This window comes from Pristiophorus japonicus, chromosome 1, assembly GCF_044704955.1.
Source record: "Pristiophorus japonicus isolate sPriJap1 chromosome 1, sPriJap1.hap1, whole genome shotgun sequence".
Lineage (NCBI taxonomy): Eukaryota > Metazoa > Chordata > Chondrichthyes > Pristiophoridae > Pristiophorus > Pristiophorus japonicus.
The window spans coordinates 372,471,536-372,489,384 of NC_091977.1; the positions used below are offsets into that span (position 1 = coordinate 372,471,536).

Genomic DNA, 17,849 nt, shown 5'->3' on the forward strand with positions numbered 1-17,849 from the left:
TTGAGTGGAGGGGGCGGGGAGGAGTTTAAGGAGACAGTTGGAAGTTGAGATAATCGGATTACTTATCTTCCATCTAGTCCTAGGACAAAGGGAATCAAATACATATTTTTGCAAACTTGCACAAGTTGTTCCAGCTTCCAGATATTAAAATACATAATCTTTGCTGCCTAGGGATTCATACCTCCTGCTACATCAACTGATTAAATTTGAGTGCTTTGGCTCTTTATTGGGATCAGATTAATTTGCTCCTCCTGAACATGCTGAGACACACTATCTACTCTACTGAAAAACTTACTTGATTACTTTTCAGAACAGATCAAGCAACTGTATTAAGTGATTTATTTATTCATCCTTGACAAGTTTTCCCTCAAAATATTTTAACAGGAGCAATAATCTCAGTTCCATGATTATTTTGGCATATTCAGCTAGTATTCAACTCGGCAGCCCGTGTCCTAACTCGCATCAAGTCCCGATCCCTCATCACCCCTGTGCTTGCTGACCTACATTGGCTCCCAGTTAAACAACGTCTCGACTTCAAAATTCTCCATCCTTGTTTAGAAATCCCTCCGTGGCCTTGCCCCTCCCTATTTCTAATCTATTTTAGCCTCACAACCCCGCAAGATGGCTGCGCTCCTCAAATTCTGCTCTCTTGAGCACCCCTCATTATAGCTGCTCAACCATCGGTGGCCATGCCTTCAGCTGTTTGGGCCCGAAGCTCTGGAAATCCCTCCCTAAACCTCTCCGCCTCCCTACCTCGCTTTCCTCCTTTAAGACGCTCCTTAAAATCTACCTCTTTAACCAAGCTTTTGGTCATCTGCCATAATTTCTTCTTATGTGTCTTGATGTCAAATTTATCTGTTTTTGTCTTGTAACACTGCTATTTGTTGGAAAAAGACTTCACCAGAACACTAAGCATCATCCCTGGACAAGTGATCAACCTGCTCCCAAGTCTCTGCCAATGCCATTCTGTAACCAATATCAAATGCTACTCAGTCTTTCATGAGAAAAAGGGAATTACTTAGTTATCATTCCTCCTTACAAGGACACACATGAAATCAGTGAGATTTACAACTCTGCATTACTCGAGTATATTGATGTTTCAATGCACTGAGCCACCAACAGTCAATTTAGAAGTACATGTTTAGAAATATACATAATCAACAAACCAAAGCACAAAACTTGCCTGTTCAAATCTCCACCAAATTTGTTTTTTATTTCAGAGAATTGCAGTACTACTGCATGTATAATTGTTCAGATTATTAGCCTATAGGAAAAGCTTTTACCCCAAAGAATAGTGTAAATTGCCATATTTCATCCCAAATGTTCTTGATAATGGAAACTATCTCTTTTGTTATTTGTATCAGAAATCTGGATAGTCTGTATTTAATAACAGTAGGTAGCTAAACTGTAAAATGGTTTTATGTGGAAAATACAAAAGCAGCTGTTGGACGCTCAGATTTTCCACGGATAAAACGGCACTTAACAAGGAAGGATTTTTTTGTGAAGCTCCTACTGTTCCAAAGCCCTTTCATTGCATGCATTTTAAATGCATGTAAACTTCTGATTTATAAACATGCAAATTCTCTTCTGTAAATTACATAAAAGTAGAAATTAAGCCAAACTCAAACATTCCCAGAAAGTAATTCAAGTAAACTGAAGTAGTTCAATTTGAAGAGATATGTTCATAAAACAAAATGGATGAACAAGCAGCTATCACATGTTTTCCAAAATATCTCAAGAGTAACTATATGGGCTTAAGTTTTGGCTTGAGTTGCCCCTATTTTTTTTTGGAGCAACTAATTTAGTATGGAGGATTTTAGAAATTGCAATTCTCGGCATTTAGTTTGCTCCAATTCTAGTTAGTTAGAATAGTTTTGTTTTAGAACAGTTTCCCCCCCGCCAAAAGGGGGCGTTACCAGCCACTTACACCTGTTTTGCAAGTTTAGGCAGCGAAAACTTACTTCAAACTAACTTAGAATGGAGTAAGTGTAGATTTTTGTACGTCAGAAAAACTTTGCCTACATTTTAGGAATTAGGCGCAGGGAGCGAGAGATTGGGGGGTGGGGGGGGGGGGGGGGGGGGAGGCGGCGGGGAAAGGAAGTTAGAGGGAAGTTAGGGCATTTTACAAGCATTAAACACTTCACTTTTACCAATAAAGAGCCATTATCAATAATAATAATAAATGATCAATAAATCAATAAAACCAATAAATCAATCAAAAAAAAATAATAAAAATAAATAAAACATTATTTTTATTCACCTACAGCAGCACCGGCAGCCCTCCAACAATCTGCTGAAGAGCTGCTCGGGCGGGGCCCGCCCCAGAGGAGATGCCGGTCGGGCGGGCCCCGCCACCGACGAGGACTGCGGGGGGGGCCACCAGCGATGAGATGCCGGGCAGGCGGGCCCCGCTATCGACGAGGACTTCAGGCGGGGCCCCTCCCCAGCGAGATGCCAGGTGGGCAGGCCCGCCGCCAACGAGGAGTTCGGGCGGGTCCCGTCCCCAGGAGATGCCAGTCAGGCAGGTCCCGCCGCCGCCGAGGACTTCGGGCAGGGCCTGTTCCCAGGAGATGCCGGGCAGGTCCGCCGTGGTAAGGGCAGTCAGGCACTCGGCCTGGGATAGGGGCGATGTCCCTTCGGCCTGGGATAGGGTCGTCGCCCGGAGACAGGACGCGCTGGGAGGGCCCAGAGCTACTGCCCTCTTTTTGGCGCAGGGCTGTAGCTCCGCCCCCAGCAGCTCCTGCTGCGCTGCACTGAGCTGGAAACAGGCCGACATATAACCGAGAATCGCGAGGTAAGTATTCGGCGCAATTTCTGTTCCACAATTTCTGTTCCGATGTGCGCCGTTCTAACGGGAGTCCGAAACTTGAGCCCTATATTACTGTAGGCACAAGTCAGTGTTCCAACACATACATGTACGACATCATAGTCATCATCGGCAGTCCCTCGGAATCGAGGAAGACTTACTTCCACTCTTAAAAATGAGTCCTTAGGTGGCTGAACAGTCCAATATGAGAACCACAGTCCATGGGACAGATAGACGTTTAGGGAAAGGGTGAGTGGGACAGGTTTGCCGCACGCTCTTTCCGCTGCCTGCGCTTGATTTCTGCATGCTCTCGACGATGAGACTCGAGGTGCTCTGCGCCCTCCCGGATGCACTTCCTCCACTTAGGGCGATCTTTGGCCAGGGACTCCCGGGTGTCTGTGGGGATGTTGCACTTTTTCAGGGAAGCTTTCAGGGTGTCCCTGTAACGTTTCCTCTACCCACCTTTGGCTCATTTGCCGTGAAGAAGCTCCAAGTAGAGTGCTTGCTTTGGGAGTCTCGTGTCTGGCATGCAAACAATGTGGCCTGCCCAGCGGAGCTGATCAAATGTGGTCAGTGCTTCAATGCTGGGGACGTTGGCCTGGTCGAGGATGCTAATGTCAGTGTGTCTGTTCTCCATGGGGATTTGTAGGATCTTGCGGAGGCATCGTTGGTGGTATTTCTCCAGCGACTTGGTGTCTACTGTACATGGTCCATGTCTCAGAGCCATACAGGAGGGCGGATATTACTACAGCCCTGTGGACCATGAGCTTGGTGGCAGTTTTGAGAGCCTGGTCTTCAAATACTCTTTTCCTCAGGCGGCCGAAGGCTGCACTGACGCACTGGAAGCGGTGTTGAATCTCGTCGTCAATGTCTGCTCTTGTTGATAAGAGGCTCCCGAGGTATGGGAAATGGTCCACATTGTCCAGGGCCGTGCCATGGATCTTGATGACTGAGGGGTAGTGCTGTATGGCGAGGACAGGCTGGTGGAAGACCTTTGTCTTACGGATGTTTAGCGTAAGGCCCATGCTTTTGTATGCCGCAGTAAATACGTCGACTATGTCCTGGAGTTCAGCCACTATATGTGCACAGACGCAGGCGTCGTCCGCATACTGTACCTCGACGACAGAGGTTGGGGTGGTCTTGGACCTGGCCTGGAGACGGCGAAGGTTGAACAGGTTCCCACTGGTTCTGTAGTTTAGTTCCACTCCAGTGGGGAGTACAGTATGACAGTACAATTGCTAACCATGCTAAGAACAGATATCTCATATGCTGCTGCTAAGGCCGCCAAATAGACAAATCCACTGGCATTGCAACAGCACTGACTGTTTAAACTCCTGGTTCCCTGCTGATTAACTCCTGTTCAGCATGGAACAAAATGGAGCAGGAGATTTGCAAATTGGAACTGGAGTCAAGAGTACTGTAGGAAGACAAAAGCTTGATGTCAGGCTAGGTTCAGGAATACAAGTACTGTATCCATAGAATATTTAGGAAGTTTGAGAGCAAGAGACTGGTGCTGAGGAGCCCCAGACAGCACAACTGGACCAGGAGCATAAGTCTCTATATTTTGACAACTTACTAAGTCAAGATTTTTCCCAATTCAGAGAGATTTTAATATATTTCGACTGCATTTTATAATGTACATTTGATAGCAGGCCCAGTTTTCAATTTTATGATGTGCACAAAAATCACCAAGAGCTGTTTTGTAAGGAATTGTAAGCACTCACTATTTCTAACCCATTTTCCAGCATAAGAAGTCATATACAAAACCTAATCAGTAAATTCGGTAAAAACCAGGCGTTAAATTTAACCTCATGTTCAACTAGATAGTTATCACAGTTAAGACACTAAAGATCATAAATAAAGTGGCAGTTTCACTTGTTGCCATTTTTTTTTAACTAAAGCATAGAATTTTACAGCACAGAACACTGACATTTGGCCCATCTCATCTGCTCTTCGAATGAGCCATCCATCCGCTTCCCCCTTTCCATACCCGTTAAAATTATTTTTCTTAATTTATCCACTTCTCTTAATACTTATGTATTCTGCTTCCACCAACATTTCTAATAGGGTATTTCATGCCCTAATAACCCACTTCACAAAAAAATTCAACCTCTCCCTTTAATATCTTAAATTCATGCCCTCTAATTACCAGTAAAAACAGTACAATTTCAGCTTAATATTAACTCACCTAAATTCCAATTTTTTTCAATAGAATCCCCATTCGTTTCTGAAGCAACATTCCAGAATAAGATTCCACAACAACTTTACTATAAATATCGAGGATAACTATCAATTCCATTAGAAATTTAAAGTTTTTTTTGTGAACTTGTTCCACATCAAAGTTTCTCCCCTCCTATTTTTCCTCAGGTGAAGTTGTTGACTTCTTGCTGGTGTAGTGTAGACAGTCACCCTTTGGAAATATATCCAACTGTCCATTATTCATGCATGAGCATCAAATTATTCAACTGCAAAATAGAGTTCATCACAGGCAACCTTGGTCATGACCTCACCCAATATTCACATACGCACTTCCAGCAGAAGCTACTAAATAGCAATCAAAAGTAGGAAGCCTGAAATTGCCTCCAATCTCGCACATTGATGCTGAAGCCAATTGTAAATCTCCCACTGCTGAGCAAAACCCAGCCAAAACCAGAGATGATAGCTGCTTCATTAATCAGGTCTACTTTATTATTTTCAATTTTAAAAGAATAACCAATGGGAAACAGTAGAGCATTATCCCAATGAACACTTGAGGCCATATTATGGACTATTCCTTCAATCTAAAAATTTTATCTGTGTCAATTCTCTAGCTATTGTGATTTTAATTTATTCATGTACACATGGTTCCTTTGTCACTTCAACTGGTTGTCAAATGACACAAGATGAAAACGAATTTTGAACAATTTATCATGGATATTGTTTATTATATAATAAGCATGTTTTATTTTCTTTATCCACATCACGTTAAATTTTGACAGCTCTACTTACAATGGATTCTAAGTTTTATCTTAAAAGGAACTATGCCCCCAAATGCAGCATTTCTTTTCACCCATATTGGGGTCAAGTTTCGGCCGCCCGCTAGAATGGCACACATCGCAGAGGCCCGCCTAATTTATAGAACAAATATTGTGCCGAATACTTACCTCGCGATTCTCAGATAGCTGTAGGCCCAATTCCACCTCTGCGCGGTGCAGCAGGAGTTGCTGGGGGCGGAGCTACAGCCCTGCTCTGAAAACAGTGCCGGCAGTAGCTGCCGGCATCCTGTCTCCAGGGCGACGACCCTATACCAGGTTAAAAGAGACGTCGCCCCATCCCTGGCCGAGTGGCTTGCGCATCTTACCTCGGTGGCGGGCCCCGCCCGAAGAGTCGACGCCGTCGGCAGCTCAGCAACGGTTGCGTGCGGGCCCCGCCCAAAGTCCTTGGTGGGGCTCGGCTTCTTCAGCGGCGGCGGCGGCGGGGCCCACCCTGCATCTCGCTGGGGTGTGCCCCGCCCAAAAAGTCGATGACGGCGGCAGCAGCCCTGCATCGGCTGCGTGCGGGGCTTCTTCATCGTCTTCTCTCTTCCCCCCCCATCTCTTCCCCCCATCATCTTCTCTTCCCCCCCCCTCCCCCCATCATCTTCTCTTCCCCCCTCCCCCTCATCTTCTCCCTGGTGCTGCAGTAGGCGAGTAGAAATAATGTTTTATTTATTGAGTGATTTTTAATTTTTTTTTAATTTGTAATTTTTTAAATTTATTTGGATTGATTTATTGGTTTATTTATTGATTTATTTATCATTTATTATTGATGATGGCTCTTCATTTGTAAAAGTGAAGTGTTTAATCTTTGTAAACCCCCCTCCCCCCCAAAGCCTGATTTGTAACCTACGCCTGATTTCTAAGTGTAGGCAAGGTTTTTCTGAGCGTACAAAAATCTACACTTACTCCATTCTAAGTTAGTTTGGAGTAAGTTTTTGCTGCCTAAACTTGCAAAACAGGTGTAAGTGGCCGGACACGCCCCCTTTTGAAAAAGAAAAATCTGTTCTAAAATGAAACTGTTCTAACTCACGAGAGCTGGAGCAAACTAAAGGCCGAGAATTGCAATTAAAACATATCATGTGGTTAGGATCTGGAATGCACTGCCTGGTGGAGGCAGACTCAATCACTGCTTTCAAAAGGGAGTTGGATAAGTACCTGAAAGAAAAAAAATTGTAGGACTACAGGGAAAATGCGGGGGAGTGGGACTAGCTGAGGTGCTCTTGCAGAGAGCTGGTACAGAATCGTGGGGCCGAATGACCTTCTTCCATGCTGTAATCATTCTACGGGCCCAAATTTCCCCAGGAGTTGCTCCGTTTTTTTTGGAGCAACTTGATTTTTCTCGAGTATTCTGCACATTTAATTTGCGCCAGTGTGAGTTAGTTAGGATTTTTTTTGGTTTCGTTTTTTTTTCCCCAAAAGGGAGCGTTACCAGTCACCTACACCTGTTTTGGCCATTTAAGCCAATTTGGACAGCTAATAGTTGGTCCAAACTAACTTAGGCCAGCATATGTGGCCACTTGTGGCTGCACAGAAAGCCCTTGCAGAGAGTTAAGAAATCTGCGCAGGTAGCCTCCAAATGACAGTGTTATGATAGGAATGCTAATTTTTTTTTTAAATCCCAAGCGAGACGAGACAGGGTGTAAGTGCTATCAGCCTGATTAAACTGAGTATGGGGTTTTTACAAGATTAAAAATGATCTTATAATGAAGGCTGAAGTATAGGGGCCACTTAAGCAAGGGGAGGGTTTTCTTTGTAAATAATAGATCAAGAGCACTAACGCTCTCGCCTCATGGATTCGTGTGCGGCATCACACCACATTGGATTTTGACTTCTGCAGCACCAAAGAATTGCCCTGACTAGGTTTAGAAATTTAAAACGTTAGACTTAACAAAAAAAGCATGTCAAAATGTAAACTTAAATTTTGGTGTTCAGCATTGCATAGTGTGACTGTGATAATTAGTAATATTTTAGAATTCTATGCAGTAGTGGGTGAGCTGTAAGATACTGTAGATAGGGAATTTTTAGTAAGGATAGCTAGATATTCAAGTACTGGAAAATTTTTGAAGATTCTTTCTCCCCTCGCCCCCCCACCCCCAAATCAAAACTCTCTCCCCTCCCTTATCCATTCTATTTAGGCCCCTCACAATTTTACACACTTCAATTAAGTCTTCTTTCAGCCTCCTCTGTTGCAAAGAAAACAACTGCAGCCAATCCAATCTTTCATCACAGCTAAAATTCGCCGGGCCTGCAACATCATCATAAATATCCTCTGTAGCCTCTCTCGTGTAATCACATCCCTTCCTGCAATGTGATGACCAGAACTGTACGCAGTACTCCAGCTGTGGCTTAACGAGTGTTTCATACTCCCTGCTCTTATATTCTATGTTTCGGTTAAAAAAGGAAGATATTCTCCCCGTATGCCTTCTTAACGACCTTATCGACCTGTCCAGCGACCTTCAGGGATCTGTGGACATGCACTCCAAGGTCCCGCTGTTCCTCTGCACTGCTCAGTATCCTATCATTTAATGTATATTCCTTTGCCTTGTTCGCCCTCCCCAAATGCATTACCTCACACTAGTCTGGATTGAATTCCATTTGTCACCTTTCTGCCCAAATGGCCAGTCCATTGCTATCTTCCTGCAGTCTATGACTTTCTTCCTCACTGTCAACCACACAGCCAATTTTTGTATCATCTGCAAACTTCTTAATGAGGCCCTCTGCATTGAAGTCTAAATCATTGATATATACCATAAAAAGCAAGTGACCTAGTCCTGCGGAACCCCACTAGAAACAGTCTTCCAGTCACAAAAATACCTGACCATTATCCTTTGCGTCCTGCCATTGAGCCAATTGTGGATTCAACTTGCCACTTTCCCTTGGATTCAATGCGCTTTTACTTTTCTGACCAGTCTACCATATGGACCTTGTCAAATGCCTTGCTAAAATTCATGTAGACTATAGTAAATGCGCTACCCTCATCGACCCTCCTTGTTACCTCCTCAAAGAATTCAATCACATTAATCAGACACGACCTTCCCTTAATAAATCCATGCTGACTGTCCTTGATTAATCTGTGCCTTTCTAACTGACAATGAATACTGTCGCTCAGAATTTTTAAAAATAATTTGCCTACCACCCAGGTTAGGCTGACTGGCCTGTAATTACTCTCCCTTTTTAAAGAACAATACTTCCTCAGGTTTCACTGCTCCTAATTTGAGCAGTTTGCATTGAGTTTCTAAATCCAAGATTTGAAGGGTTTGTTAGAATCACATCTCTGAATTGCAATTATATATCTTTGCTGCCTTTTTGAATGCCACGCAAATTAAATAAGAATTTGACAGGTGGCGTGATGGTGCAGCATTTAGTGCAGAAACATATTGCAGTTGTGCGTTTGTTTGCACGTTCAATGGTTGACCCAATAACAACTTCTTTAGTTGCCAACAGAGGTCACCAAGTGAAGTTTAGGTACTTCCAAGAGAGTAAGTAAAAACAGCTATGAGACAAGTCGCCCTAGGCTACCTTCATGCATGTTGCATTGATTGGTTAGATTGGTCATTTGCCTGCACACTAAGCAAGGGAAGAAAAAGAAAATACAATTTATATAACCTTCACCGACTAAAACATTTCCGCTTAATCACTTTATAGACCTATGCATTGGTAGTAACACGGTAATTTGCCTGCTCACATCAACTCTGGTATATCAGAAGACGATACAGTCCCCACCACTTAAAACGTCCACACTTAAAACATGCAGTTGCCAATGTTTTCTTTAAGCTGTGCGGCCGGGCAGCGCTTTGGATCTCCCGTGCAGCTGGCTCACCAGCTTTTAAATGCAAAAACCGCGTATGTGCAGATTTTTGAATGGGGTGTGTAGTCCGTTAAAGGGGCCGCATGGCCCCCCAAAAAATTGGAGGGAACATTGACAGTCGCTTGTATTGGCCAAAAAAAAGTAACCATTAGCCATCTGCATCAATTTTAAGATGCTGGTTATAGCACCTTAAGTGCTCTGTTTATTTCAGATAAGAAACAGCTGTGTTTCCTGTGACATTATACGGTTGAAGTATACGTGAAAATATATCAATTTATTATTTTTAATCTTTATGTATAAATAAAACAGAGAGCTACACAGAAAGTAAATACTATACTCCTTTCGCAGCACCTTTCTGTAATACGATGATTAAATAGTGCAACAAAAAAACTAGTATCTACTGAAACTCTGTTTTGCAAGCTCGATGATGCAATTCAGTTCCTCCACCCAGGTGAAGGATCTCCCTGCCACTATTCAGATTATAAAGTATCGCTGTTTAGTATTCGTAGCTGCTTAATGTTGAGCTATGCTTCCCAAGTGAGATAACAAAAGGATAGTGAACAGGCAGCATTGGTCCAATTTTATTTGGGGCAATTACAGAAACAGGTACTTGGGGAACGACAACGCCAGAGGAGAAGGGGAAAAGCTGGAAGGGCTGAAATGAGCAAGTCCTTGGTCAGGTCTAATGTCCGGCAGTGAAGAGGTTTGTTCAGGTCGCGGTTCAGAGAGTTGCGGATGCTTATGAGCAAGGACAATATATATATGGTATCACATTATATTGGCCTTTGTGTTAACGAACAAACCTAATTCGCACAAACACGCTGACTATAAAATATTTTATTGTGCTGGAAGTACCTAGCACTTTTTGGTAAAATAAAAATAATTTTTTAATAGATATTAATGGCAATCCTTGGTACTCCATGTATTAAAACATGCCACTTCAGGATGTCCAGTATGCAGAGAAGCTGAAAACATTATATCACATTGTACTTTAAAAAAAAAAGCCAAGCTACATGGATAGCTCATTGAGTTTATCTATGTAGTAACTGAGCCACTCTTCATGAAGGTCCTAGGTACACACCTTGAGCAATACTGACTTAATGGATTTCATCCAGTAGAGACACCTCTGGATATTTACTGGAAATCATCAACTGGAGGAGGGAAATCAGTTGGGTTTCCCGATATCAATATATGGTAATTCCTTCGAGAAAATGTACTTGTATATATGTCCCGTGAGAAAAAGATCAAGCTCAGCAGTGAGGCCCCCCACATTTGAATGCCCTGCGAACAATAAATGTCTATTTTCACACACAAAGGGCTTAAATTTCCCCAGGAGTTGCCCCGTTTTTTTTTGAAGTAGCTCTTTTTGGAGTAACTTAAAAATTGCAAATTTCCCCATTTAACTTGCTCCAATGTAAGTCAGCTAGTTAGGTTTTTTTCCAGTTTAGTTTTTCTCTCTAAAAGGGGGCGTGACCAGCCACTTATGCCTCTTTTGGCCATAGAAGCAAATTTGGCCAACTAAAAGTTACTCCAAACTAACTTAGGCCAATGTATGTGGCCACTTTTGTAGGCACAGAAAAACCTTACCTACATTTAAGAAATCAGCGCAGGTAGCCAGAGATATGGGCGGGGAAGGTGAGTTCGAGGATTCTAAAGCACTAAACACCTTCACAACATCAGCACAACATCTTCAGCACAACAGCTGTATAACATCAAAAGTAAAAGAAAGATAAATCCGCTACTGAAAATAGAGCAGTCCCACCTTGCCGACTGCAGAATGCACCGGCTAGCCCACCCGCCAGGGCTAGGGGCGGCAGGCACGCATGACTGTAGGGGTGAGGGATTTTTACAGTTGTCCCTAAATGTTGTGTGGTCCCTATGGAACATGTTTCAGTCTTAATGCAAAATTTATTTTATTGGATATTTTACAATGTACTTCAGCAACAGCAACAAAGAAAGGCTACACCCATCCCTCACCCACATCTCGGGGAAAATGCACTTCCTCATAGGGTCGGTGATGGCAGTGGGGGGGGGTTGGGGGCCCAGCCTGAGTCTCGCCGGTGGCTGGTGCTTGGATTGAAGTGGCATTTGAGTATCCGGCCTTTGTGCCCTTATTGCAGCAGCTAGCTCCCTCATGGCATCTGCCATCATTTGCACACCCTCTGAAATGCCCGCCCTCAGTTCCCGTCTCAGTGCTGATACTTCTCCCAACAGTGTCGCTACCTCATCACGCACCCCACTGACGGTTGCCACGAGTGATCTTGTAAGGGCATTGGTCTCCTCACCCAATGACATAACCTGATTAACATCTGCTGAAGGCTGCATCTCAGGAGAGACTGGTCGGCTTCTCCTTCCCCTCGCCGTGGGTCTGCCTAGTGGCACCCCTCCAGTGCAAGGCGCAGGCTGGGACGGTGGAGCACTGGGTGTCCCAACATACATTTCACCACCGCCACTGAGACCGGCAACCTTGGAAGGTGTGAAACCATGGAATGTTGCCGAGGAGCTCATGGAGGTTTCTGGCAGTGAGATGCCCTGTACTATGGACTGATTCATATCGCGATCAGTATTCTCCCATGCACACATTTCCATGGACCCCTCCTCCCCCCACGCATCTGGATCCTCTGGATGTTGACGAGTGTCTTCTTCTTCTGCAAAATACAACAGAACAATCAAATGGTTAGCAGCACAGGGGGGGACAGGATGGGTGGCATGAGTAGTCTGACATGTAGCAGACCAGTCAGCAGGTTGACTTGAAGGGAGTCGATGCATTTTAATGACTCACCCTCACCCTCGCGTGTGGATCCAGTTTGTGCAGAGCTGATTCTTTTTCTGCAAGGCAGCAACCCTCTGTTCCAGGGGTGATAGTTGATGCAGATTTGGCGGCGCTCCTCCTGTTCTAAGTCTTTCCCTTTTGTTGTGGGCCAATTTCTTCTGCAAAGATGAAAATATTAATTTTCACACATGGTGCGTTTCTGATGGGTGGAACATATATAGATGGTCACATTTTCAATTGCAATTCCACTTAAAAAAGATATTACTTACACTCACTACTTGACCAACGTCCTGCCATTTCTTTTTGCACTGGCTTCCAGATCTTGCGGTATTCACCCCTGCGGAGTATTCTTCTGCAACTAGGTTCCATCTTCTTCTCATTTCCTTAGGTGAAACTTTTGTGGGACCACTCTTACTGATATCCAGCTCCAGCCATTTCTCCTCAATGACAGTGACTAGTTTCTCCACTTCGTCATGGAAGAAATTCTTTGTTCTTGTTGCACGCTCTTGCATCATTCGTGTATTGGACTTACACTCAGGTAATGTTCAAAAATCACAGTTCTCACCTTTCTTCCACCTATCCAGCACTCCTTTCCACTCCCTCAGCCACCCAAAAATCACTATTCACACCGTACCTTTATATATGGTCCATTGCCAATGATGAGGAGGCACTGAGGACGCTCTCCCTTTAATTGGCCAATTGCCGAGCTTCCTGCTCCATTGCGCATCCGCGCACTCTCAACAGACATGCGTCCCCCTGCTGGCACTCCACGAGACGCTGGGCCCAAGTCCCAAAGTCCCGCCCCCCGCCGGCTGCGCTGAGCAAGCGCGGCCGAAGCTCCGCCCTCCGCAGCGCCACGCCACTGGAACCGGACGACGAGAGAGCGGCCAAAGTGGAAGGTAAATTTTCGGCACTTTTTTTGGCTCACAAAGTCGGCGTGCCAACCCTAACTACGCCGCTCTAGGCGGCTGGGGAAATTTAGGCTCAAAGAATGGCTACTCGAGGGTGGTAATAATAGGTACTGGCACCTGTGCAACCATATACAGCAATAGTAGACACTTTCTGAAGCATTTTCTACAGAGAATAAATATGCATTACTTTGTTTAGTGCACAGACTTCCTTTAATTTGGAACAGAGTTTAAACTTCAAAGCCATTGATTATATACATCACAAGCCAGAAATTTCAGTCTTTATACCAAACCAACAACAAAATCTTGATTCCTTAAAGCATTTATATCACTTGTAATAACTACACTACATTTGGATATTCTACATCATATAAAAACTATACAAGAACAACTGGATTCAGATCTGACTAGATTATCGATTTCAGTATTCCTTAATGTCCCTCTCCCACTAGCCCCGCCACTGAACATGCCATTCAATTCTGGCACCCATGTGTTATCTGATAATGCACACCTTTTGCTCCATTAGTGCCTCCTCTACACCACCTCCCCTCCCCCCACATCTAAAGCAAGTAACGAATATTCTTTTTTTTTAAAGTTACTCCTCTGGAGTTGTTATTTTTTTCACATGTACGTATTAGTGGAACAACCCATTTTTAAATAGTTTAGTATTAAAATACAAACTGATAATTCAGTTATTTTTAACATTCATTCTTTGCAACCACTATTTAACATTATCCACATCAATGGTCACTGTGCAAGCTTTGGTCACCAAGTGGTGCTGTGGAGCAAGTTTCTGAACTCTTCCTACAAACACTATTTTGCCTACTTTGTAATGAGTTATTTTTTTTAATCTTTAAATATATATTTTAAATTTTACATAGTTATTTTAATCAATTATTCAGTCCCTTATCTACTCTCTTCCTTGTTCAATTTTTCTCTGTTTAGCACCCAACTACCTGGTGTGCCAGCCACACTCAGCCCAACCACAAATACTTCCAGATCCACCATTATGTCAGCTTTGCTCAGCCTTTGCCCACTCTGAATTTCAAACAGTTCTTTTGGCCTTTTGTGGGTTGGAGGGTAGGCCTTTAAATTGGCTCACCATCACCTTCTCATGAGCATCAGGGATGGACAATAAATGCTGACCTCGTCAGCGACACCAAATTCCGTGAATGAATTTTTAAAAATTAGAAACCAAAATAAAGTTTTAAATAGTATACATTTCACAGTAACATGATTACATTTACCAATTGAACCATCTTGTGTCTTACTATATTTATTAAAGATTTTATTTCAAGGCCTCAGCTCATCTCAAAAGCCTGGGCTTCTACTGATTATTTCCCCGCACCCCAATAATTAACTAGAGCTTCCAATCGCATCTGAATATTCTCATGTATTTCCCAGCATGCAATCGGTACATCAATTTGAGTTAATGTCTTCCATTTTGTGAGGATTTGACAGCTTATTCGATCTTTCCATAAGACTTTCAAATAAAAGGGAGATTTAATTCTCAAATCTTTATTTTGAGCAAACGATTGCATTTGTTAACAATCGCTACAAGCTCCTCACAAATTGATAGAAACTGCACTAAAAGTTAAATTTCCTGCTCCGAGCACACCTCAGGAGTGCGCATCAGACAACTGTGTCCCAAGCGCATGGTTTCAATCCACTGAGTGCAATCTCCTTTTTGGCGGTGCCAGAAACGCGGCTGCAGAACATTTACCCTTAAATGCTTTAAGGCAGGAACATAAACACTGCTGATGATGGGAAATGGTGGTGGAGAGTACCCGAGCTAAAAGGATCACATAAAAGGGTCTATGAGCTTGTCGGAGGACGATGTTGATGGCAGGAACACAGTATTAGGTTAATGGTCCAAAACATGCCATAGTTCCAGCCCCGTTTTTATCCTACTCCCTTCCACAAGGCTACGAGTCACTGCTCCACTCCGATACTGTCATATTCCAGCAACTCCCAATACTGCCCCTGGCCCCAATTTCTGACATCAAAGTAAGGTTTAAACAGAAGAACTCTGAAGATCTTGGGATTTGGTACCCCTTAGGAAGAAAGATTCTGCGGTCTGGTAATAGAGGGGTCCAGGTTCTGGGAGTATTTTGAAGGGGCTGGGCAGGGGGGAATCTGTGTATTCAAAGTTCGAGGAGAATTAGTAAAGGACTTGGAAGGAAATTCAGCCACATATTTCAAACGGCAGTAACTACCACAGTAACAGACCAATGCACTCAAGCTAAAACTGATACAATTATTTGCGGGTTGAGGGATACTCAAAAGCAGTGAAATGCTGCAAGGTATATACGTTACTGTAAAACAAAGATAGAATCAATCCACTGGGGTCAAAATACTCTAAATTTATTCCTTAAACATGACTTTTGAATGTTATTCGTAGACCTTCTCAAGTACAACCAGCAAGTACAATAGAAGAGCCAAATAGTGCAACACCTGATAAGTAAAGTGTAGATTGAGAAGGATCTCATGAAATAGCTCTAAGTGAGCTGGGCCTACAATCACTTGAGTTGAGCCAAGAAGCAGTCAAGGCAGATAAGGTGAGCTGTCAGGGGAAACATATAGGCCAAACAAGTGAGATGGACCAAGCAGTACTTGGGTGGAACAAGCCGAAGGGTTGCGAAGACCTTAGGCCAAGTGAGCAAACAGACAGGGCAATAGTCACTCAATCCACACAGGCGAAGAAACACTTAACCAGTTGAACCTAGCACTTGAAGGGCAAGAGAATGGACAAGCAGGAAACCACTTGGACTAAGTGGGTAGTCAAACAGGTGAGCCACAAAGCACTTGCACTTATTGTGCCTGGCGAATCAGCAGATTGGGAAAACACTCAGGTTGGGAGAATGGGCGCCGGGCCAGAAGATATTGACAATGCCACACCCAGATTCATTCCAACCATCTTGCAACTGGCTCCCTCCAAGTTCTTCTTTACCTGCAATTTTCTCATCAGCTGTTGCACATTTCTGCTTTGCAATTATTAATCAGCAAATATAGTAGATGTTCTGTACTCTGCTACCATTGATGAGAAAACCACAAGTGAGTAAGATTCAGCAAGGAGCTCAGCACAGGTTAGTAACCATGGTTGGGCTATATTCCAAAGAACTCCAAAACAGTTGAGGTCAAGCGTACAGGGATCAATCAAGTCAGGTCACTCAGCAGAGGTGATGAGTGCAGCCAAAATAAATAGTGGATGGGTGTGTCTTAATAGTGGAAAACCAGGGCATTTGCAGGAAAGAAAAGGGCAGCAGAGCCCAATCAGTAGGAAAAGCTCCCAGCTAAGTACTCCAGATTGAGATCCAGGCTCCTGAGGCCTCTGACAAAATATTTTTAGCAATTTACAACACAGTATAGACATCTAGGAGTAAGAGTAAGCCTTCTTACAATTTGCTTAATGGGATTCTTATATTATAAATGTGACTTTTACCAGTAAAGTTTCAGCTGGGTGGAAATTCAAACCAACTTCAAATATTGTCAGTAATTTGATTAGTGCCTTCATGCTCCATGCCAGATTGTGACCAGTAACTTAAAAAAAAAACCTGAGCAATTTGACTGTTCCATTTTCGACTGCTTATTCGTTCTTACCATCTTAAGGACAGCTTTTGATTTGCTCATATTTTAATTAAGTGGATATACCTTACTTTAACAGTAAACATTTCAGCTCTAAACATGCAACATCCTGAGATGTGATACTTTCAACTACTCCCTTTCACAGGCATGCATCTGGTATATTTTAGAAAAATTTCAGGAAGATTATTTCTTTTAAAATGTGATGACAATTTTCCAAGTATAAACAACTCTAATGCAACACTACAAGGACTATTGATCACCATCTCCAACCTCCCTGAAATCAAACCATAAAGGAACACAGCAAACCATGAAATACATCTTTTTAACTTCTGTTCTATTTTTAATGAATAGTACAAGCAGAATGCATTCCAAAGAATGGAATTTACTTATCACTTGCGGTGCCAACCAGAATTCAATCTCAACCGCCTTTCATCAGTTACATTGCAGCAGATTGCAAAGTGTACTAAATATATATATATATAAACATCAAGCACACACATGCATTTTATCCACCATCATTCTGCTCCCACTCAGTGCTATCTTTGCAAAAGAATGACATCAGTTTTAGCTCACCTCTTCTACAATACTGTGAAATAAGCAACAATACTTTGAATACTGAACAAATCCCAATCGCTGTTGAACCAGACTGCTCACCTTTCCCCTACGTCCATTGCCTCCATCTTGGTCCTCCCACTGCCAATCGACTCCACGTACTACTCGTGCACCTGCAAAAATCCCTCTTGCAGTTATCTTCTTTGACTTCCGTCGAGACTCCAGCAAAACTCTAAAAAAACAAAAATGTAATTCTTAGAATAAAAAAGAAAATCTGGAATTAATTTAGATTTCCCTACAACCCAAAGAGACAATAATTGGGTCTCTCTGCGTCGGGAATATCCAAACTTTGGGAGCAATGAGCCACTGGATTATGTAAAGTTAAATCGCTTTTCAGTCA

At 43.1% G+C, this 17,849-nt stretch overlaps 1 protein-coding gene across 1 annotated transcript in view; it reads right to left on the reverse strand.

Moving 5' to 3' along the window:
• Positions 1–17,849, reverse strand: part of mib1 (MIB E3 ubiquitin protein ligase 1) — a 265,770-nt gene that overhangs the window by 220,367 nt on the left and 27,554 nt on the right. Inside the window, exon 3 of the mRNA XM_070890910.1 lies at positions 17,552–17,681. Within this exon, the coding sequence (XP_070747011.1) occupies positions 17,552–17,681 (130 nt within the window). The remainder of the gene's footprint in view (positions 1–17,551; positions 17,682–17,849) is intronic.